This window comes from Syngnathus scovelli, chromosome 2 (assembly GCF_024217435.2).
Source record: "Syngnathus scovelli strain Florida chromosome 2, RoL_Ssco_1.2, whole genome shotgun sequence".
Taxonomy (NCBI): Eukaryota; Metazoa; Chordata; class Actinopteri; order Syngnathiformes; family Syngnathidae; genus Syngnathus; species Syngnathus scovelli.
Window position 1 is genome coordinate 700,430 of NC_090848.1, and position 22,108 is coordinate 722,537.

The following is a 22,108-nucleotide window of genomic DNA, read 5'->3' on the forward strand; positions in this document are numbered from 1 at the left end:
GAATGCTTGGCCATAATGACACCAACAAATACTAACTAACTGCAATTAAAGAGGAATTGCTACATCCACGGGATCAATTGCATGTCTGACGCATGTGCCCGCACCGCGGGTTCACTTTTGTTTCCGTGTGGTGTGAATAGAGCGGCAAGTTTGGCCTACATGTGCTCGACCAGGACGACCAGTCAAGCACGTCTGTCTTGGGGCCCAAAGTCAGCTGGGACGGACGGACGGATGGACGGACGGAGGGACTCCTTCTCCCCGCCAGTATGTACAGGATAAACAGCGAGCCAAGTCAAAGGATCTTTTGGATGGCAGGTGGACCAAGACCAAAAGCAAAATCAAAACTCATCAAAGTAATCACTAGATTTCTTGCTCCTTGTCATATAACTGCTAAGCCTGTCAGGTTAGTTCTGCTAACATCATTCCAGATGATCCAGATGACTGCCGAAATGCTTTCATACACGATGCGGACATCTTGTTGACAGCTCTCATGAAACTGTATCGTTTGAAATACTGATATATATATATGCACTCAGACCTTCATTTGCGGATGACGTTCATTTGGGGTCCCGGACCACCAAACGTCAGAGACACGGCAACAGCAATGCCGACCCAGCAGGAGGGAGACGAGGGAGGAGGGGTTCCAATGAGAGCGAGAATTAATTGCCTCCAGCGTGTGATTGGATGCCCACGCTGCAGAAGAGGAGCGAGCGAGCGAGCGAGCGTGAAAAGGAGACGGCTAGTCCTCTTCGTTATCAGCGGTAGCATTTGGATCGGAAAGCTCCCGATCCCGACTGGCTTTGCACGCGCATGGGCAGCATATTTATTTCTGGAGAGAGCCAGGGAGCGGGGGCTTTGGCCATGAAAGCGCTGCCCAGGCGAGGATGAGAGTGCGGAGAATCAATCAGAGGCAGATTCACCTCAACATCTGGAAGAGGCTCGGGAACATCTGGAAAGGTGCCTTGCTATGCAATGAGTTGGATTTGAATCATAATGGAGACAATATTGTGCTTTTGTATTGTATTGTTAAGGTGATTGGAAATAGTTACTGAGAAAAAAAATGAATACTGTGACACTATATAATGATTCCTATTGTTGGAACATCTTGTGTCTATCTTAGCCCATATTATTATGATTATTATTAGTGGTACATTTTTATTGCCTGAAGCATTTTCTTAATTGACCTGTTCTTCTGACCCCATTGTTTTCCTATTTTTAGAAAAGAATGAATACAGTTTTTATGGCATTGTAGTTACTACATAGTTTTGATCATTAAATGAGTAACACTGAATTGTCAGCTCTCTTGGTCTAAATAAAACCACAATAGGAACAGGAGATGATTGGCGAGTAAAACAAATGAGATTTAATTGTACTAAGTTCATTTTGTTTTTCCTTATTTAATCACTTCACTGGTTTCTTTTATAATACAATTTGTTTGATAGAAAAGAAACCAGTGAAACAAATGAGATTTATCAAGCAAAATTGTCAAATGTTGGACAGCGAATCATGTTAAAATGTCAATCAATGTGTTTGCTTGCTTGCTTGCTTGGTTGGTTGGTTGGTTGGTTGGTTGGTTGGTTGGTTGGTTGGTTTTCTAAATGTATGTTCATGTATCTCATCCCATTAGTAATCTTTCTCTGTTGTTGACTTCCAGGCGAGGATTCCAAGGATTTTTGGAGACAATGGAAATCCAAAAAGGAAAAAAAATGGATGACGACGATCTTTGTTTTTAGAACTGTCATGGAATCATATCACCAACACTGGATTTAAATTCTTCACTGGATTGAAAATGAACCTTGGAAAGAGAGCAAACTTGTTCAAAGTACACAATATTGTTCCTAAGTCCAACTTCGTGACTCGGCAAAGTTTGGTCTGCACTCTAGGAAAAGTGTTTGCTGCTAGTCAAATGTTGCACCCAAAAAAAGACACACTTATGCACGATAATAATTAACATTTCAATTGAATTTTTTCTTTCACGCTAAAAACGCTCAAGTGACTTTTTCACGGCTATTTTGTTTTTGAACAACCAATCACGTGCTCTTACTGGACGGCCAGTTTTCGAACCTTTCCCAAGCTGGCACAAGACTGCAAGTCAACCCACGCACGAGGAGCAGCAGGAGAACGAGGGCCAATGTGCAGATGAAAGACGAGGCATCATGGGCTGCAACATGTGTGTGCTCAAACGTCCCGAGGAGCGCTACAAGGTCATGTACCAGGTAGGTCGACTTCTACTATTTACCCTTTTCAGCTCCCGTGAATTTGGAGCCAGACAGGAACAACAACATGTGACTATTGTTATTATTATTATTATACAGGATTGCCTCTCTGCACCCCACTCTGCTCATGAACTATTTAATGGTTCCATCAACAGACACTAACATAGCGTTGACAGGCCCATTTGTCATTGGCAGCGTGCCGCGTGCAGGGACACAATAATCACAAACGGGGGGGGACATCGTCATTGTGCCCACTTTACTTCCACACCAGGTCGGCATGGAAACACGTCAAAATAACTCCGATGTTCTCAAGCCCATTTCACCATAGCGTCTGGCCTACATTTCTTGCTCATCCTGTTTTCCTTCTTGATCTCCTCCTGACCATGTACCATCCATCTCCGCCACGCCGGACCTCATCAGCAAAAGGGGTGCGGCAACTCCCTGCGGCCAATGGATCGACATGGAAACGAAAAGGTAATAACAAGCCCCGGGGCCGGGCTGAGCCCAACAATATCGGTTTTCTATCGTCTACCCCACCACTGCTACATGTTACCTACCGTAAGCGCCGTTCAATTCTCTTTTTTATACACCCGCCTAATTGAAATGGCCGCCAATCTGTCCATTCGTTCGTGCTAGCATACTGTAGTTACGTCCTAAAGATCCATCCTCGCTCGGTCTAAGTTGTACAGTTTGTCTGCTGTCAGGTGAAAGGAGGAAGGCGTCGTCACCTCCCGCTGGACACACCGCTTAAGTCCCAGGAGCTCCTGCAGCGACCGGGGCCCGACAACAAAAGTCACCGAAGAAGAGGTCGCATATTTCGCACCGTAAACAACCGTGAGCAATATCACCATAAATATGAATTTTGACAATGTCGGAATGACTGCTACACTTGCTTGAAATGCGCTTCAGGGTCTCGCTTGAAGATCTATCGCTTTATTCCCAGCTCTGCTAATCACATGACTGTGCCTTTTCTAATCCGGTTCAATAGCGACCAGCACAAATGGCTCCTCCTTGACCATGCTTGCGCTTCTGGATAACGCTACACAGACGGACACAGTCGGTTTCCCGTGGCCGACGACAACTCCAGTCCTACCCTACGCCATGGGAGAGTACGACTTGTAGGTTTTACTCCCTTGGTGATGGTGAGGAGATACTACATATTGACATTTGATCCTTTTCCCCAGCAAACGCGTGCTTGACGACAGCGACGACTACTTGGAAGCGTGCCGCCATGACGTGGACCGGCCCAACGAGCTGGAATATGAGGTGAGGGTATCGATTCACTCAACTATCCCTAGTCGATAGAGGTGTGCCCCAGGGCTCTATCTTGAGGCCTCTCCTTTTTATCAAATGTGTTATTCAGCTCCCCTCTTTTTTTTTTTTTTTTTAATCCTGATTTCACCGTTTGCACGATCCCCATGTGAGCTTTGAAAGGCACCTTTTCATCAAATGCATTATAATCATAATAATAATTATTATTATTATTAGGAGGTAGAACTACAAATCCCATCAAGAGGAGAAGTTGGGCCTGACGGTCTGCTACAAAACGGACGACGAGGATCAGCTGGGTGTTTATGTCGGAGAGGTGAGCCCGTCCTCGCCGTTTTCGCCTGGGAATTCTCTTGAGTTCATGTTTTTGCTTTTGTTACGTGACCAAGGTGAATCCAAACAGCATTGCTGCCAAGAACGGACGCATCAGGGAGGAAGATCGCATACTACAGGTCCCTCACATCTTCTGGCGAGAGAGCGCTGCCTATGTGAATGTTTGGTGACATCTTGCGATGCCTCGCGTGTAGATCAACGGGGTAGACATGGGCAGAAGAGAAGAAGTTGTCGCCATCTTGAGCAGCGAAGACGGCGCCGTCTTCTCTTTACTGCTGGCCCGCCCCGAAATGGAGGTGAGGCGTGAGCCGAGAGCAGCAACTACACACCCACGCACTGTTAATGAAAATGATCAATTGATTTTTTTATGATGATGACATGCGTATGATAATGCGGACCGGTAATTTGCTGATTGCACAAAAGCTCCATGACAGCTACTCATTCATACGTGACCGCAGCCACTCATTATTCGGAGCAGAATGAGACGTGTGTCTCCCCCAAACATATTTCAATTCCACATCCAAATTCAGTTTTAAGGGGCACTCTTGTCACAATGCTTTTTTTCAAAACATGCAAGCTGGCTGGCCCATCTGCGATTGCGTTTTATTTTCAAAGACGCATTGAGAAGCGAGTAAATTGCGAATGAATTTTAACGCATACGTAAAATGTAAATAGAGTATGCGCTTGCCCGCGAGCACATTCAGAAGGCACCAAGTGAGTTGCTGATGGTGATTTCTCACTTAGCAAGTTGGAAAAAGAAGACGCAAACACATCTTTGGATGCTGACAGTTCTTTATTCATTGAATATTTGTCCCCACAACGCCAATTGAGCATGAAAGAAGATGAGAAGAAAAGTTGAAAGGAACCCCAAAAATATCAAGGCTGAGTCATTGAACTCGTGCATCGTGCGATATTGGAGGCCAAGACATTTAGTGAAGGGACGCCTCCCTGATGCAAACGTACGAGAGCTCTGTTGTGCAGTCCACATCGTCCCACTCTCCATCTGTAAATAAATAAATAAATAAAAAATAATAATAATAAAATCACATGTAAGTATGACTTCATTCAATTCTTCTGAGCAAACCTCAAATGTTGTTGTTACCTACAACCTTCGCGCAATCCTACATTCAATTCTTCTTAGCAAACCTCAAATGTTGTTGTCACTTACCACTTGTTTCCATCTCTACACAGTTACCGTCGTCATCGGCAGCTCCTCCATCAAAAATGGTGAAGTCCACATCTGAGCCATCAGTCCACATGAAATCGGTATTCTAGAAGACCAAATCAAATTTGAATGTGTCTTTCTTTTGTAAAGACTCACATTTGAAGATGCTTTTGTTTGTGGCAAATCTCTACAGAACGCAAGTGAAAGAGATTTTTGAAGGTTTTACCAAAACGGCATCATTGAGACCAATCCAGGCTTCGCTGGTAGTATCATCAGCCGCCCGAATCAGTTCAAGAACAAAGGCATTTTCCAGATCATTGTGAATGGAGACCAAATTCCCACCAAGAATGTTGCAGACGCTCTGACGGGGAACAAAAAAAACAAAGTAGAATGGGACATTTCACTTTTCGGGTCCATCTGACAAGATATTTCGACTCGGCGCAAAGTTTGCTGTCAACGACAGTCTTCCTTCCATACCTCGGCATCTGCAAAAGTTCTGGTCTCAGGTTCATAGATGTAACAGAAACAGTCCAACTGAGTCCAGCCTTTTGGACAGCTATTGCCTGCAGCACAATTGTTCATTTTTTGGGGAGAACAAAAAAAAAAAGAAATCAATTCAACTTGGTGTCAATGGCTGACGGCGCAAAGGTATTTGCTAAAGCCTCTTTGAGGCCGAGCTACCAACCTTTCACAGGAACAATTTTGGCGGACCACTGTCGAGAAGACGAAGATATTTTTAAAATGGCCAACGCAATAGTACAGCTGTACTTGGATGGAAGTCAGTAGGTACGATTTGGACTCACCGCTCCAGTCAGCAGTCCGCTGATCCCGCAAAGGAGGAACAATGAGCCAAGAGTGAATGCCATCTGCAACGTTGACACAAAAAAACACATGATATTTGTCAAAATAAAGTCAGGTCACATTTCATTTGAAAAGCTAGATCGTAAAATGGCATCCTTACCTTGATGCTAGCGAGTGCTGCTTGATACTGTCGACGAGTCTGGCCGCTGCTTATATAGGTACGTTTGGTGACAGTCTTGGAAGGTCCCAAATTTTTTGGTCATTGACATGCTGCCACACCTTTTAAGAACATCTTCGTTCCCACGGAACAATTCAACAAGGGCCCTTTTGTTTCCACCGTTGTGCCGCGTCAAATTTGAACAGGTGTAGCCAGAAAAATCACGGAAAGTAGTCTTGATTCCCGTAACATGCAAACACACAATTAAAAAAACAGGTTTCAACTCGCCAGGCCCATCAACACCAAGCAACACGGTGCGGCAGCAACCTTTGTTCGCACTGGAGTAAAATGGGCAGCCTGTAGCCAATCCCCACCGGGCTCCAACATCGAGTGGCTGGTCACTACAGTCCAGGAAAGCTCAGTCATCAACGTTTACAAGCCCCACCATCAGAGCTAACCACAACGTCACTCCCATCTGTAACTGCATCCGCAATCCACGCAGCACACAGACTGAGGGTACGACCACTCAACACCTAGCGGAGTGGCGCTGTGCGAATGGGCTTCCAACGCTGATGCTCTGCTGCTGTACGACCCCAAGGAACCCTCAAGCTTCTTCTCTGCACGCTGGAACACCACCACCACCAACCCGGACCTGGCCTTCGCCATTTGCCGCAGCAACGACCCAAGACCGGAGAGGCGTTTTCTTGACAGGTTCCCCCGCTCACACCACCAACCTTCCATCATCAAAGTTCCATCACTGGTGGAACCGGTGCCAGGGAAGCCTGTGAAGAGATGCCGGAAAGGAGGTCAGCCGGCCTGCCAGACCCAGAGTCCACAGATGTGGAAGCAGCCTATGCAGCCTACTGCCAGGTCCTCCTGCGTGCGGCAAAGAAGACCATCCCACGTGGGTACAACAGGAACTACATCCCAGGCTGGGATGAGGAGTGCAGCCGCCTCCCGAGGGAACAACGGAAAGCCAGCTCCAGAGAAGAGGAGGACCCAACGTCCGCAGCACTGCTCGAAAAGCTGGACGCCAGCCGCAAGGCGAGATGGACAGAAGTCGTTGAATCAATCGACTTCACCCATCCCAGCCGCAAGGCGCGGCAGACGATCAACCAGCTCTCCGGCAGAAATCCACCAGCCAGCCCGCAGATGCCCAGTCACTGCAGACTCCATCGCCTTCCAACTCCCGAAGAATGGCGGCTTCCCGGATGCAGACAAAGACTTTGCACGACTGATATCGCGTAAGGTGTCTTGCATCTCAAGAGTGGCCAAAGTCGATTGCAATCTCTCGGGATCATGGGACATTTTGGACTATAGAGCTCTTGCAACTTTGTGGGAACACTTGGGGGAGCTTGCTTTTTGGGTCCCAGTAAACAACTGAGCTCTGTAAACACTTGACCTCTCAGCTTCAGGCCCACAAGAGCCCAGTGAATATGATGATGGCGGGCCTCACAGAGGACGAATGCCAGCGGTACCAGGAGCTACTGGAGATCAGGTACCGCTGCGAGAGGCAATCGAGCAACAGACAAGAGGAGAAAAAAGATGACACCGAGAAGGTGTGGTCTTCTTTCATGGACGTGAACAGCAACATGAGCATGGGTGAACGTGAAATGGCGCTCATCGAGGAAGAACTGCGACACTTGGAGTTCAAATGGCGCAACATTCTGCGTGCGCAGAAAATGCAGCAGCTTCGCGAGAGATACCTCCAAGCCTGGATGATGGATGAGGAGACTGCAGGTATCGGGGGCCAAGGGGGGTCGCTGATGATGTCACTCGCCTGTCTTGCGTGTGAGTTTGAGCGATTCCTGCATATGACGACAGTGTGCACGTGTGTGTGTGTGTGTGTGTGTGTGTGTGCGTGTGTGTGTGTGTGTGTGTGCGTGTGTGTGCGTGTGTGTGTGTGTGTGTGTGTGTGTGTGTGTGTGCATGTATGTGCATGTGAGAGACAAAAAAAAAAGACTGCATGTATCACACACGCACACACATGCGCGCGCACACACATGCGTGCACACACCCACGTACCGATTATATCAATTGTCATGTTTGAAATATTTTTATTGATAGCATTATTGGTATAATTGGGAGTAGGAAAAGAAATACGTCGTTGCAGTTTTAGTACACTGAATAAGTTTGGATAATATCGCAGGAATAATAATCATAATAATAATTATCATTCTAAATATTATTAGTAATATTATCTCAATGCATATTAGCTAAGGTGATGTGTAGTAGTAAAAGTCGTAGTAGTCGTAGCATGTGTGTTGTAATTCTATGAGTATGAGTTTTAAGAATAATGAATAGTATTAGCGGTAATACGAATATGTGGAGTAGCCAAGTCAAGTCAAGTCAAGTCAAGTTTATTTGTATAGCCCTAAATCACAAACAGTCTCAAAGGGCTTCACATAGCCAAAATTGACAATTATTCTCAAAGCATCCCCTGATCATAAGCTCCCAAAAGGGCAAGGAAAAACTCAAAAAACCCCTGCCAGGGGAAAATGAGAAACCTTGAGAAGGGACCACAGATGGAAGGATCCCCCTTTTCAGGATCACCAGGTTACCCTGTGAGTAGCCCTTTGAGCATTCATACTTATAACAGCAGCAGCAGCAGCAGCAGCAATAGTTGAAATGGGAGTAGTACTCGATGAGGAGGAATAGCAGTCAGTCACACGACAATGAGCAGTCGTAGCAGTCTTATGATTATCGAGATTGAGCAGTTGGAGTGCTCTTATGATTACGAGTATGTGTGAGACTGCGAGTCGTGCTAGTCGAAGTAGCAGCAGTGGTAGGCGTTGTATTTTTGGAATGAAAGTAGTACGAATGAATAGCAGCAGGTGTAGTCGTAATTGAAGAAGTATTCATTGCTGTGATTTTGAGCACAATTGCTCATTATGTTTGCCTTCGTAGCGACCATTCAGCGACCGAGGCAACAAAACAGACAGAAACTTGTCGGACTGGATTACTCACCTGTTACCTAATTAGTGCATTCCGAAATGGTTTTGGAAGAAAGGTTATTTTTTATGACCTATCATGTCTACGAAAGTCCCTATTGAGATCCACCGGCAAGCTTGTCAAAACTGGAATTTAATTGGTGATGAATCCTTCCCACATGCTCTCACTGTAAAAGCCAAGACTTGGCAAAGAGCTCTCCATCAAGAATTAGACAAATGTAACCTAACCTGCCCGTCTCGTCTCCCTTTGGCTCACCGAATTGAAAATTCCACTTTGGTTTGATCCGTTCAACAATGTTTGCTGTCTCCCCAAATGTTTCCATTCAGGTCTGCCTGACAACAACAGCATCCAGGGTGACGATAGCCATGGCCGCGAGTTGTCGGCCATCGACCAACTACCCGAGCGTTCCGACGACGGCAAAGACAGCACCGCCAGTGCTTACGGTAGCGGCGAGAGCTGCCGCGGCACGCCGTTGGTCGGCGCCGTGCCTCCCCGGGAAGACCAAGCCCCCACGTCCCCGCCTCCCCAGTGGGAGAGACGCCACTCCAACCTGGGATGCGGGGCTTGGGATGGCGATGTGGTCAACACTTCGCCCTCCAACTTCAGGTGCGTGTCAGCAGTGACAATGTGACAAAATCGATGGAGGCCACAAAAATGTGCTCTCTTTGTTGTACGCCATATGTGACTAGGATAATGATGACAACGTTTACCGGTGAAAAAGCTAAACATGAAGTCATATGAAAAGTCATTTCTCAATATATTTGAAGATCAAATAGAACTGGTGGTAGGGTTTTTCAGATGATCCTTATCGTATGATTATGTTGGAATGCAACCGGTAATAAATAACCTACCTTGTCTCATCCTACACAAGGTCGTAAAACACACCCTGATATGTTTTGACTAGAGCACAAGGGCTTCCTATTCAGTCTACTCTTACCCCCACTCTTTCTCTTAGTAAATATGTCCTTGCAGTTGGGAGAGTCTCAGACTTCACTCCTTCAACGTGTGAGCTCTCCACCTGCAGGTGTCTAAAAGGACTTGCTTGTCTCTCGTGTGCTTCTTGCAAAATAAGTAAATCTCTAACAACTGGGGCTTCCCAAATTTCCAAAGGGCCAAAAGCCGCCCCCCGAGCCCCATTCTAGCGCCACCTCTGCCTTCTGCCTACCCGCAAACATAACAAAGTTAAGCACAACAAAACAGAAGATGGAAGCATTCTTGAATTCTTATGAAGTGTCAAAGTTTGTTTTTGCCTCCGTAGATTTCTGTCCAGAGATTTGGGATCACCATCTCGACCAAGCATGGCGGAAGTTGGCCGTGTTCCCAGAACAGGTGTCGTAAACATTCTTCCTTTTCAAATGTGAGCGAGCTTACTTTTAATAGCAGGTCCGGGACTTGAAGCCACGCCCGGTCCTTACGGCTGCCTCTGAACTTGAACACGTGCCTTCATCTTAAAGCTGGTACTGTACATGATGAGGGACTATTTGGATGCAGGCATGACCACCACCACCACCACCAGGCCCGGAGGAGGAAGTGCAGAGTCCAGCCCCTTCCTGGCCCAGCGGCGCCAAAGCCGATCCAAAGCATTGGAGCGCTACCGCAGCTGCATGGCGCTGCCCTCCAGTGGTCTGATAGAGCCACTTGATGGGGAGCTGAGCGAGGACAGAGGGGCAGGTAATGGTAGCGGCGGTCCGGCCAGCCCCCGCAGCGTGATCAGCGCCCCCTGTGGTCTGGAAGACCGTCACGCAGCCTGGCGCTTGCGTCCGGCGCTACCAGCTCTGGCGCATTTGTCGCCAACCGCCACAGGACAGCGCATGGAATGGAAGGTAGCGGACACCTGGATGTTCTGGCTTCCAAAGCAACACAAGCTCGCTTTGATTTTCTGTCCTTGGTGCTGTTGCTGCTGTTCAGGTGAAAATCCGCAGCGACGGTACTCGCTAGGTTGCCAAGCGACCAGTCAGAGACCGCCTCCTCAAGGCGAGGGCCATGCAGATCCGAGAGGAACGCGCCGGCACGACCACCGATGACGATGCCGCTGCGAGTGAGATGAAACAGGTCTCTCGTGCGCTCCGGCATCCGGTGACACGTTTTGTTCCACCGTCTCAATTGCATGACGGTACTTCACGACTAAACCCGACAGGGCCGCTACTGGAGCAAAGAGGAGAGGAAGCAGCAGCTGCTGAGGGCCCAAGAATACAGACGGAGACGAGAGAGTTCATGATGCAGAGCCGCCTGGACTACCTGAAGAGCGGCGACAGGTGGAAATACTACAAAACTACTGCCGATTATTTCGTGTCAAGACTTGATTCTCCTCCTTTTCCTCAGCAGGGACGCAGCAGCAGCAGCATCGGCGGCGAGCGGCACCGCGGAGCTCCCCGTTCATCGAGACAACATCCTGCCCCTGAGCCAGAAGAAGACGAGCAGGAAGAGGAACCGCCGCATTCTCCGCAACTGGAACACAATCCAGGAGCTGTTGGCTCAAGGTTCACGCTGGCCTGACGGCAAGAAGATCTTTAACCCTCTCCTTTCTTTCACCACTGTGTGAAGCGTGGATAGCATTGCTCAAGCGCAACATGGAATCAGAAGTGGCTTTTCAACCAAATGGACCCATTCCTTCCTTGATGATTCACCAACACACTGGCCAATGCTAGCGTGTCTGACTCCAGATCACAAGGTTGCGTGGGGTCCAAATGATGTCAGGGTCATTGATGTGGAAAATTAAAAAAATCAAATCGAATCAAATCATGGGGTTGACCCAGATGTTGATCCCCAATTGTGACTACATCCAAGTGTCCTTGAGTAAAATTGGACTATGTTGAATTGTCAAGTGTTATTGTTTTCAAGAGCGCACCTATGAAAACGTTCACATTGGTTGGCTAGCTTCATGGTTACAACTGAAAACGACAACAGGTGGGCTAAGGAAAAGGAGCATGGCTGCTGTGGTCAGTTGAAGCTAATTACTAGCAGCCACACCTGAGTAGGCAGCATGTTTTTTTGCGTGACATTGTTTCATTTCTGACGATGACTCATCTTAGCTTTCATAACAAGTGAGGAGCTCGATTTGGCAGCTCTGTTTTTTTAAGCCTATCATCACGCTGGACTGCTTTGAAAGTGTTGAATCCGAACTTACGGGAAGAGTTCATCTCACTCGTGAAGATCGGCGCTATCGTGGTAATGGAAAGAATATTCAATGCATGCATGCATGGAATTAGGAAAAATTGCCTTCATTGTGTGATGTGTGTGATTGAACAATGTTGAATGACACGCACGCACGCACACACACACACACACACACACACACACGCGTACACAATAGTTATTTTATAGTTTGCCGGGAACACTTTTTTTTTTTTTACCCTAATTATTGTTTGTGTTAAAGTGTAAATTTTACATTTGTGTTTACTTAAATTGTCCAGTTTCACAAGATGACTACATGAGATTGATCTACAATATTTTTTTTGATCACTGACTGAACAATTTGATATCAAAAAAGTTTAACAGTTAAACAGCGATCGTCGAGGACAAGACGTATTGAGACAAATGTGCCTTTGGCCAAGAAGATAATAGCTTGCTTCCCCCTCTAGAGGGCGCAGTCGATCTTCTCATTTGACCCGTGTGCTCCAGTTTCTCAACAAATACTTCCATCAAGCAATTGTTCCACATTTTTTTCACCATGAAGCTAAGCGTGTTTATTTGTACACATTACCTTATAAATGATGGCCATAAGTCACTGATTTTGTCTCGTCTTATCTTCACTTTAGCACAACCTAAAAGTATCTCTCCACTCCAAACTCATCCAAGCCATGCTTTCTCCACTGGGACATTCCAAACATTTTTGAACAAAGTCTGGAGCACAGAGACCTTTTCCGACATGAAAACTAAGACTGCAAAGATTTTGAATGATTGATTCATATAGATGAAGATTTATTGTGAATTTGTGTCCCACTACTTTCGGCCATATGATGCATTTCCTTGCTATTGTTCTTGTGTTGGGATTCTCTTTAGTCAATATTTGAGATATATATATATATATATATATATATATATATATATATATATATATATATATATATATATATATATATATATATATATATATATTCCAGTCAGAGAGGCTGCACTTCACTTACGGTAATCCCTTTCTCTCTCATCTCTTGTTGTGGGAGTGTGTGTGTGTGTGTGTGTGTGTGTGTGTGCGCGTGTGTGTGTGTGCGTGCGTGCGTGCGTGTGTGTGTGTGTGTGTGTGTGTGTGTGAGCAAGAAAGAGAGAGAGAGAGAGAGAGAGAGGCAGCGAGAGAGGGAGAGTCTGATCAATACAGGGATTCCTTCTTCCTTTGTCCTTGACTTCCCAGAATACACGCAAAGAGGAAGTGTGGGGGTGTTTTGACTGGTGAGCTTTGCTTGGCACATAGCGGAGAGGGAGAACATGGCCCTGGAAAGTGGACGCTTGTGGGTTAGCGATGAAGTGGGGGGGGGGGAGCGAGAAAAGGCAAACTGACAGGAACAAGTAGGAGGAAGATAAACAATTGGCATTGAGCAAGTTACTTACAAGACATGAGGCCATCCATTGTTCCAATGATCAAATCCCTAACCTTCAATCCACGGGTGTCAAACTGATTTTTGTCGCAGGCCGCATTGTACTCATTGTTTCCGTCGGAGGGCCATTATGACTGCCAATGCATATATTATATAAAGTATAGGCTACACAACAAACTGATGAATAATGAACTTTGAAATCAGAAAACTTGTTCAAATATTTCAAAAAGATGCATGGTCATAAAAATTGCTAACAATATCTGTAGTTTTTAAAAGTGAATACAATTTGCAATTTTAGTATTGACACATGTAGTCAATGCCCAATTTGTCTTCCTAGGCCACATCAAATGATGTGGCGGGCCCTATCTGGCCCCCGGGCCTTGAGTTTGACACCCATTAATCTGTACACAACAAAATCATCTCTTGCCTCTAAATTCTCCACATCCAATAAATAAATAAATCGATAAATAAATAAAGAAAGAAAGAAAGAAAGAAACTTCAACCCAACTACTGTCTCCTACAGAATCTATGATCTACCTGTGAGATTTGGCCCAGGACAATTCTTTATCATTTGCCACACATGTAATATTAAGTCTAAGTAATATTGATAAATAAAAGAATGAAATAAATGAGTCATGCATCCCAAATCAATAGGTCACAACAGTAAATGGTCAAAGGTCTCAGGTGGCATGGTGGTCATTTGCCTCGTGTCGCTACCCAAGCCCAAAAGCAGCGGTTATTGAGAAGAGGAAAAAAAAAAAAAAAAGTGAAGTAACGGAGGAATTTACACCCCGTCTTTTTTTATTTTTTTATTATTGTAAACGTCTCTTTAACAGGGTTCCGAAAAGCCTGTCTAGGAGGATGTTGGTCAGAGAGTGTCAAGGTGTTTTTGCTAGATAAACCCCTGCTTGTATAATGTTGAAAGATTTTGTCACGACAACTTCCTCCTTTTTTCAATTGTAAATGTCTCCTTCAAAGGGCTCGGAAAAGATGCCTGTCTAGGAAAGCCTTAGTGTCAAAGTGTATTTGGTGGACTAAGCCCCTGCTACTAGACTGTTTGTAATAGTAACTTCCGTGTTATTTTTGTGTCATTGCTTTGGAAGCCAACGTGAGGGAATGACCCTTCTATCGTCTAAACTTGTGCGTCGATGTTGTTTCAGATGTTTCGTGCAATCTTAGTAGATCGAATCTGTCCAAAGTGGCCTGGACGCTCGCTCGCTCGGGCGTTTGTGGGGCGCTCTTGCTTTCCCACACCCCCGCCGGCCTTACGTGGCTTGCCCCTGATGGTCTTACGTCAAGCAGGCTGAGTTGGAGCGCCTACCCCGCCCTGATGACTTCAACAACGCATCTCGAGACGTCCCATGGGTTGTCCTCGTTTCAAGATGGGGATGACTGTCGCATCATCTGGACTCTGCTTCACATGACTTGACGGATCACGACGCTTCACGTCTCACTGGCGGTGTGGCCGGTGTGTGGCGGGTGTGTGGCGGGTGTGCGGCGGGTGTGCGGCGGGTGTGTGGCCGCTGTGCGGCCGCTGTGTGGCCGCACAGCGGCCGCTGTGTGACTGTTGGCCTCGCTCGTCGTCCTGACTTCTACACCCGAGTAGAGAGAGCCGATACTGCTCCTGCCGCGGCTGTGCGAACCTTCCCTCGGCGTGCAGGACTTTGCCTTGGGCATTTGTCCATCGCTGAAGGAGCCAGTAAAAATATAAATCGGTGTTTGGGGATTTTTCTTCTGGTCTGATGTTTTCTTTCTCTTTCTATTACAAACAAAGTCTTTCCATCTCTGACTCTATTGTTCCAACCTGTTTAATGCATTTGTGTGTATTTGCGACAGAATGACATCATAAATCACAAGATACTGCCATGACCTCCGCTGGGTTGTAAAAAAAAGAGAGAGAGCAGGAGGGAGGCAGCAGACGGGACGGCTGGAGATGAAAGTCGAGGAGCGATGGAGGTGAACAGGAGGGGAGGGGCCGGAGGTGCCGAGGGAATACATGGAGAGATTGAGATGGAGGAAGAGAGAGAGGCTGATGTCATCTGGATGAGCTGGCCAATGAGAGCGCCAGGAGGAGGAGGGAGGAAGAAGGAAGGAAAGAGGAGACGCAGCGTTCAGACGGGCGTGTTTTATGTGCTGCTGCAGCATCTTGCACGGAGGAACCACAAGAGAGACTTCAGCAAAGCATTGGAGAGGTGAGGCAGCATCACTTTATGGATTACTGCTTTTATAATGTCCAAATAATATGTGACCCTACATGCATTATGTGCTGTGTGTGTGTGCATATGTGTGTGCGTGCGTGCGTGCGTGCGTGTGTGTGTGTGAGCCATAACGACTACTCCCATCAATACAATAGCAGGTATGAGCCCTCTCCTTGCTGTCCTGCTCTACTTTTATCTCACGCGTGTTTTGAAGCCCCAGAGACCCATTTGAACACATTTTAAAAATACATATATATGGAGCAAAATTAGGTATTTCATTTATTGACACAGGAGAAGAAAAAAAAAGAGGAATGTCCAGTTGTCACACACACAAAATAGTGTACTAAACAGTAGTGGTGTTCAATTTCTTTTTTCTTTTTATTGGATGTAAACTCTCTTGTTATCTGAGTTACACATGAAACACTTGTAACTTGTCCACGTTTTGTTTGTTTGTTAAATCCATGTGAATTAAGGTGTGTGCGTGTCATTCCACAAAACTGAGAATCTAAATTATTTGGTCATTTTCACCGCTCATTTTATCCCTTGTGTTGCCAATATGACACGTGTGGGGGAAGTGATTGCAGTTCAAAGACATCGTGTTAAAAAAAAAAAATAATAATAATAATCTTGACCAGTGCCTTGTGGATAAATATGGAAGCTACATCACATCATGACGTAGCCAAGTAGACTCTGAAAGCATGATTGCAACTTTTCATTCTTATCCATTTCTTCTTGATTGCTCGCTTAGGCAGTATTTTGGACTTGTGCCCATTTGCAGAGCTGGAACATTTTTTTGCTCCACAACAAGGGAGTTGGATGTACTGACATGCAGAATGAGGTTTGCCAGGGGCCGCACAAAGAGGGAACGCTACCAAAACTATCATTTTAAGAAGGCCGACTTGAAAACCAAAGAATTAAAAGGTATTCTAAAATGCCTTTCAAAGATAGTCAGAGATGGCTACTGAAGTTGTAACAAATAGGAAAGTAGAATTGAGTGACGAGCAAGGAAGTGATACATCCGACGAAATCTTTGTATACGGGAGTTCAGTCAGAATTGTTAGTGACTTAAAGTTCCAATGCAGCAGTGTAGTGAAGTGCAGTTCAGTTGTTTTTAACTTTGAAGTTGAATACGTTTGCATGAAATATTTCATAAATCTTCATTTTCAGAAAGTCCTGCAATATTTTGAACTCGTTCACTCATGCCATTGACGGCTATAGGCGTCAACGTTCCGCTTTAACCAAGCCGGCGGCAGCGTATGTGTTATTATTTCAGTTGAATCATTATTTCAGTACAGAAGTCGACACAATACGGCGATGTCCGTCATTTTTCTGCCCTTTGTTTACCGAGTCAACATCCTCACGTCCTTTTCGAACTCATCTGCTCGTCGTGTTTGTCCGCCGCTGTCTTGACTCCTAAATTCCTGACATGCCTCCCGGGGGAACTTTATTTGAGGCCCAAACAGCGTTTTAGGAAGGTCGAAGAGAAGAGCAAGAGGATTTATTGGATGACTTCAGGATGGTTTTGAAAGCACGAATGAGGTTGAGCGAAAGCCGTGCGGGTGGATTACGTTGACGTGTTTGGCACCGCTCACTTTTGCCGGATGATTGGCAGCAGGTTGAGACGAGCATGCTGAGCGTGCGTCCCATTTGATCAGATCATTCGGTCATCCATCTTAGCCATGCAGGAGGAGTTTGATCACAGAACACTTTCATATCATTTCAAACTCTTTGTATGAAATTGCTCGAAATATACTAACTGGATTATGAGCCATTTAAAAAAAGAACAGGAAGCACTAGCAAGTAACTCTCCATAAAAGACTCTCCACAAAAGACCTCAATTGAACTCCTACAAATTTGGGAATAGCTTGCGAAGATCTTGCGAGGTACTTTGGACGTTCTTCTACGCGCTTGTATAGAACTTGGGAACAGCTTTGGGCAATGCACGGACTGAGCATTGATGAAAAATCTTGCGAAGAGCTTTGGGAATATATAAGTTGTGCTTTGTTTGTATAGCGCTTGGAAAGAGCTTCATTTGTTTGCGAAGAGCCTGTGAAGAGCTTGCGTTGAGTTTCAGAAAGTGTTTGTTTTTTTCCCCAAGAGTCTGCGTAAAGCTTGTGAAGAGCAAGCACCTGCTGCTCTTCAAGGAGACTACATCACATCTCCAGATGCACTTGTGGCCGGGGGAGATCACATGGAGGCCTGTTTGGAGCAAATGAAATTATCTCCAGACTTATCTTCTTCATCCACCCCCATCCTTTTCCTCTCTGATTCATCATCAGCTTCTTTGAGTCTTTTTGTGTGGAGCGTTGTAGCTCTGGAGAAAGATGTCTTTGTTGCGAACCAGTGCGGAATGTTTGCTTCTTCCGACCTGATCCAGCTGTTAGCCGCCATTAGCCGGGATCAGCGCAATTACAGCCCTTCCATACCGTTTGGCTTTTAATAGCCTCAGATGCGGCTAATAGAATGCTTTCAACACACACACACACACACACACACACGCACTCATGCACAGTATACCGTAATAAGACTACTTTTGTGAGGAGCATGTTGTCAAGAGCCATGAGAAGAATCCTTTCATTAATAATGGGTGAAACAGAAGCTTGTTTTGCTGACAAATGTCTTCCTGTCTCGGTGGTGATTGTGAAATGTCCCCAAAAGTTTGTTACACACTTGTGACATTTAAGACAAAGGGCGCTATTTTCCTGCCAGCCAGCACAAGTGCAGTTTAACTGCGCATGGGGGCCAGTTTTGTTTTTGCTGGCATTTGTATCGATAGGAATGGGTGTTTGCGCCGTTGTGGATGTGAACACAGCCGTTTGGAACAACCTGATTGAAGTCCATTAATAAGATGGGTGTGCATAAAGCACATGAATAAGGAAGTGCAATATATCCATTCACTTGTGGATGATGTCTAGTTGGCCGCTGTGAAATGGAAACTTGGAGAGCATCTTTCGTTTCTCTCTTGTTTGTTCCGGACAAAATGTAAAAGTGCTCATTGTCATCAGTCTTCAGAAATCAAGGGCCTAACATTTGCTTCAAAACTTTACCCTGGCTTCAAACTCAATTTGAAAGCCAAACACTGGATTCAATCGTTCAATCATGTTTCAACTCTTTGAAAGCGCAATTTCAAGCCCTATTTTTTGACTTGAAATCCCAATTTGCAACCCAAACATGAAACATCAACCTGGTATTAAAACATCTGCCTTGGCGTAAAAACCCTCATTTGAAACCCCAACACTGGCTTGAAACCCTATTTTGAAAGCTTATTCATTATTTTCAATTCTAACCCTCATTCAAAAGCCAAATCATTTGAGACCCTCACCTTGATTTGAAAGCACAAACGGAAACCCTAATCTTCATTGAAACCCCAAACTAAAGTGAACGCCGAATGGTGGCTTTAAACCCTAATTTCACACCATGAACCAGACATAAAGCCTTCACGTGAACGTCTTAACTATACCAATATAGTTTTGAATCACTGCGACCCGCTTCAATTATTTGTGCACTGGCCGAAAGGAAACGGTGTGTGTGTGTGTGTGTGTGTGTGTGTGTGTGTGTGTGTGTGTGTGTGTGTGTGTGTGTGTGTGTGTCCATGTGTGTGTGCGCGCGTGTAAGCATATGAGTTAGACGCAGGGTGTGGCCATGCGGCGGGACAGAGCTGGGGGGGATGGGAGGTGAAGAAGGAGGGGCCAAGTGGGGGATGGGCTGGCACTGGCTGCTGCTGCTGCTGGAGTTGGTGGTTACCATGGCGACAGGGGGAACGACGGAAAAGCATCCCGGCTCCTGGCAGTCGTGCGCACTCGCTCAGGTCTTTCCGCTGATATGAGATCATCATTTGGGTACATTTTTTCTGGTTAGGGAGGGGGGAGTCTGGAGGGAGATCATCGTCCTCACAGTCCATGCAACATTTCTTATGATGTCATGAAAAATATATTTGAACACATCTTAAATTTGAAAGCCTCGCCTTAATTTGAAACCATAACAATGTTTTGAAACCTTAATTTGAAACCCTAAACTTAAAACCTTAACCTGAAACCCCATCCGGCTTGAAACCTAAAACTAAAAACTTCAACAGACTTCACTTTGTCACTCAAGCCCAAGTTAAAAACCTAACCAAGATTTGAAAGGCCAACTTTGACTTGAAATGATGACCTAAAAACCTACCCCAGACTTGAAACTTTAATTTGAAACCCTTACCTTACTAAAACCTTAGTTCGATGAGATTCATCATGTCTTCGTAATGATTCTAAAGCGATTCTTTTGTTCAGACAAATAAAAGTTGTAGTTACTACCTGCTGACAGTTCCGTCTGTAAATCCAATCTTCCTCAGAGCCGTCATCCGACGTGTCACTTATCCATCGAGCCGGCCCGACGAAACTGTCAGCAGGTAGTAACTCAAACTTTTATTTGTCTGAACAAAAGAATCGCTTTATAAAAACGAAAACCTCTCTAAAAAGCCAAATGTATACAAAACAATCAATCAGTCGTTGGGGCTGAGACATCAATACTTTGCTGCAGACTGTAAAGTGTAGCTAGCAAAATGTCAAATGGGCTGCTCAGCAGTGCGTTAATGGCGTTGGTTAAGTGCTTGGTTGCCACGACAACAGTGACGCTTGCACGATGTTGACCGCATCAGCGTGGACCTGAGAGCGCGTATACGTTGGGAGATGTCTTGTGCCCCCCCCCCCCACACACACAGGGCTCCAGCTGCTGCCATTGCGACCCCCCCCCCCCCCCTGCGGGGATGAGGCTAATAGACCCTCGTCCACCCTGCCAGTGTTTATGCAGCCACATAGTGGCACTAATGACTGACTTCTGCACGGCTTCATTTGTCGTGCTGAGATGCTTGGGGGGCAGTGAAGTGGGAGAGGGGGGCTTGAGGTGGAAAAGCATTTTGTGAGCGTAAACTAAAAAAAAAAAAAAAAAAAAAAAAAACTTTTTCTCACGTCACATATGATTAGTAGTATTATTTTTGTCCACATAGGGTCATCATGTCGCCTGCCGCGTGATGTAAAAGTGAGCGAACAAGGATGGCCAGCTGGCCAGCTGTGAGTTAGCATTAGCATTAGCCACTGTTTGTGTTTCCGTTGTTGTTGTTTTTTGTTTAGTTTTCTTGACGCAACTAAAAACGGCTGCCCATCGGGTTTCTTAAACACTTGCTATCGAGTACAAGTAATTCCAGCGAGCATTGGCAGGCAAATTAAGATATTTACTGTACTCCACTGAGTGGTTGCTTGAATGTACTATTGTTAACTGGAATCCCTAACGTGAAGCCCAAATTTGAACTCGAAATTTGAAAACGTAACTTTAAACCCTAACATTGTTTTGATAACCAAATTCAAAATCCTAACCATGGCATCAAACCGTTACAAGAAACCCAACCCTTGCATGGAACCCTCATTTAAAACCTGTTTTGAAAACCTAATGTGAAATCTAACATCGTCGTCAAAGTGTTCCTCTGTTTGGGATCCTAACCCTTGCTTAAAACCGTAATTCAGACTTTAACGACTAATCCAAAACCCGAACGAATGTGTAATTCATACCTGGTTTGAAACCCTAGTTTAAAATATACAACCAATTTTGATTTAGATTCTATTTAACAAAGCATAGCGTACACACACACACACACACACATTCGATAAAAATAGATGTCTAGTTAGATTAAAACAAAAAACATGAAAATATGTATTTCACCAGTTCCGAACAGTTCTTCACCAAGCTTTTGTTCAAAATCCGTCAGTTTTTACTAATTAGCATTATAAACACACGTGCACACACACACACACACACACACACACACATTTAGTCCTTCAGGCAGACATGTTAATCTCCGCGGTGCTTTATTAAAATGACATGTGTTTCATATTCATGAGGTCTGATAAGGACAATATAAGCACTTGATCTCACACGCACGCACGCTCGCAGACACACACTCACAAACACACACAGTTCTCCACCCTGCTAATCTCCCTCCACACATCCAGAGTCTCCCCTGCAGATCGGAATCTATCAATGAGTTAATTTCTCGCTCCGTCAGGCACCATTCCTCCACCTGGACCCTTATTTTCTCTCGAACCTTAAGCCCCTGCACACACACACACACACACACACGCATACACATTTCGAGCCAGCCACCCACACAAGCTCAAGCCCAGCCCCTCCCCTCCCCTCCCCTCCCTTCCCTGATTAGACTGTCCCACCTGCACCCGCCCTGCCCCGCCCTGCCTTCTCCCCTCGGGGATGGAAGCAAAGCACCCCTCCGCTTCTGCGGGACGTCCCAGGACACTGGCAGGGTCGAAGGGCGGCGCTCAGTATATTTAACATTAGCCGAGATGGCGCCGCCTTTGGGCCTTCAAGCGTTTTGCGAGGAAAGTGACCCAGTCACTCACTATAGGTCAAATTCAAAACCATGTATTTAAGAAATGATACTTTCACCCTTCCAATAAACTGTAAGGTTAGATCTCATATGTTCCAAGTGGAATATT

The 22,108-nt window shown here is 45.6% G+C and overlaps 2 protein-coding genes and 1 pseudogene across 5 annotated transcripts in view; 2 read left to right on the forward strand and 1 right to left on the reverse strand.

Annotated features, from left to right (window-relative positions):
• Positions 1 to 12,620, forward strand: LOC125988774 (PDZ domain-containing protein 4-like; annotated as a pseudogene).
• LOC125987971 (galactose-specific lectin nattectin) overlaps positions 4,593 to 22,108 on the reverse strand; it is a 56,128-nt gene continuing 38,612 nt past the window's right edge. The window contains exons 1-7 of one of the 2 annotated variants that reach the window (XM_049752661.2): positions 5,945 to 6,019; positions 5,787 to 5,849; positions 5,669 to 5,696; positions 5,461 to 5,546; positions 5,210 to 5,344; positions 4,987 to 5,089; positions 4,593 to 4,821 (exon numbers count right to left, since the gene is read on the reverse strand). In XM_049752661.2, the coding sequence (XP_049608618.1) occupies positions 4,748 to 4,821; positions 4,987 to 5,089; positions 5,210 to 5,344; positions 5,461 to 5,546; positions 5,669 to 5,696; positions 5,787 to 5,849 (489 nt within the window). In that variant the 5' untranslated portion in view covers positions 5,945 to 6,019 and the 3' untranslated portion in view covers positions 4,593 to 4,747. Of the gene's footprint in view, positions 4,822 to 4,986; positions 5,090 to 5,209; positions 5,345 to 5,460; positions 5,547 to 5,668; positions 5,697 to 5,786; positions 5,850 to 5,944; positions 6,020 to 22,108 lie in introns of those variants that run through there. The other variant, XM_049752662.2, reaches the window with a different exon arrangement.
• The window catches only part of LOC125987915 (neural cell adhesion molecule L1.1), a 21,591-nt gene continuing 11,381 nt past the window's right edge, over positions 11,899 to 22,108 (forward strand). Inside the window, exons 1-3 of one of the 3 annotated variants that reach the window (XM_068649713.1) lie at positions 11,904 to 12,061; positions 14,586 to 14,893; positions 15,262 to 15,617. The gene's annotated coding sequence lies outside the window, so the exon portion shown is untranslated. Of the gene's footprint in view, positions 12,062 to 14,585; positions 14,894 to 15,261; positions 15,618 to 22,108 lie in introns of all 3 variants that reach the window. The other 2 variants (XM_049752509.2, XM_049752511.2) reach the window with 2 other exon arrangements.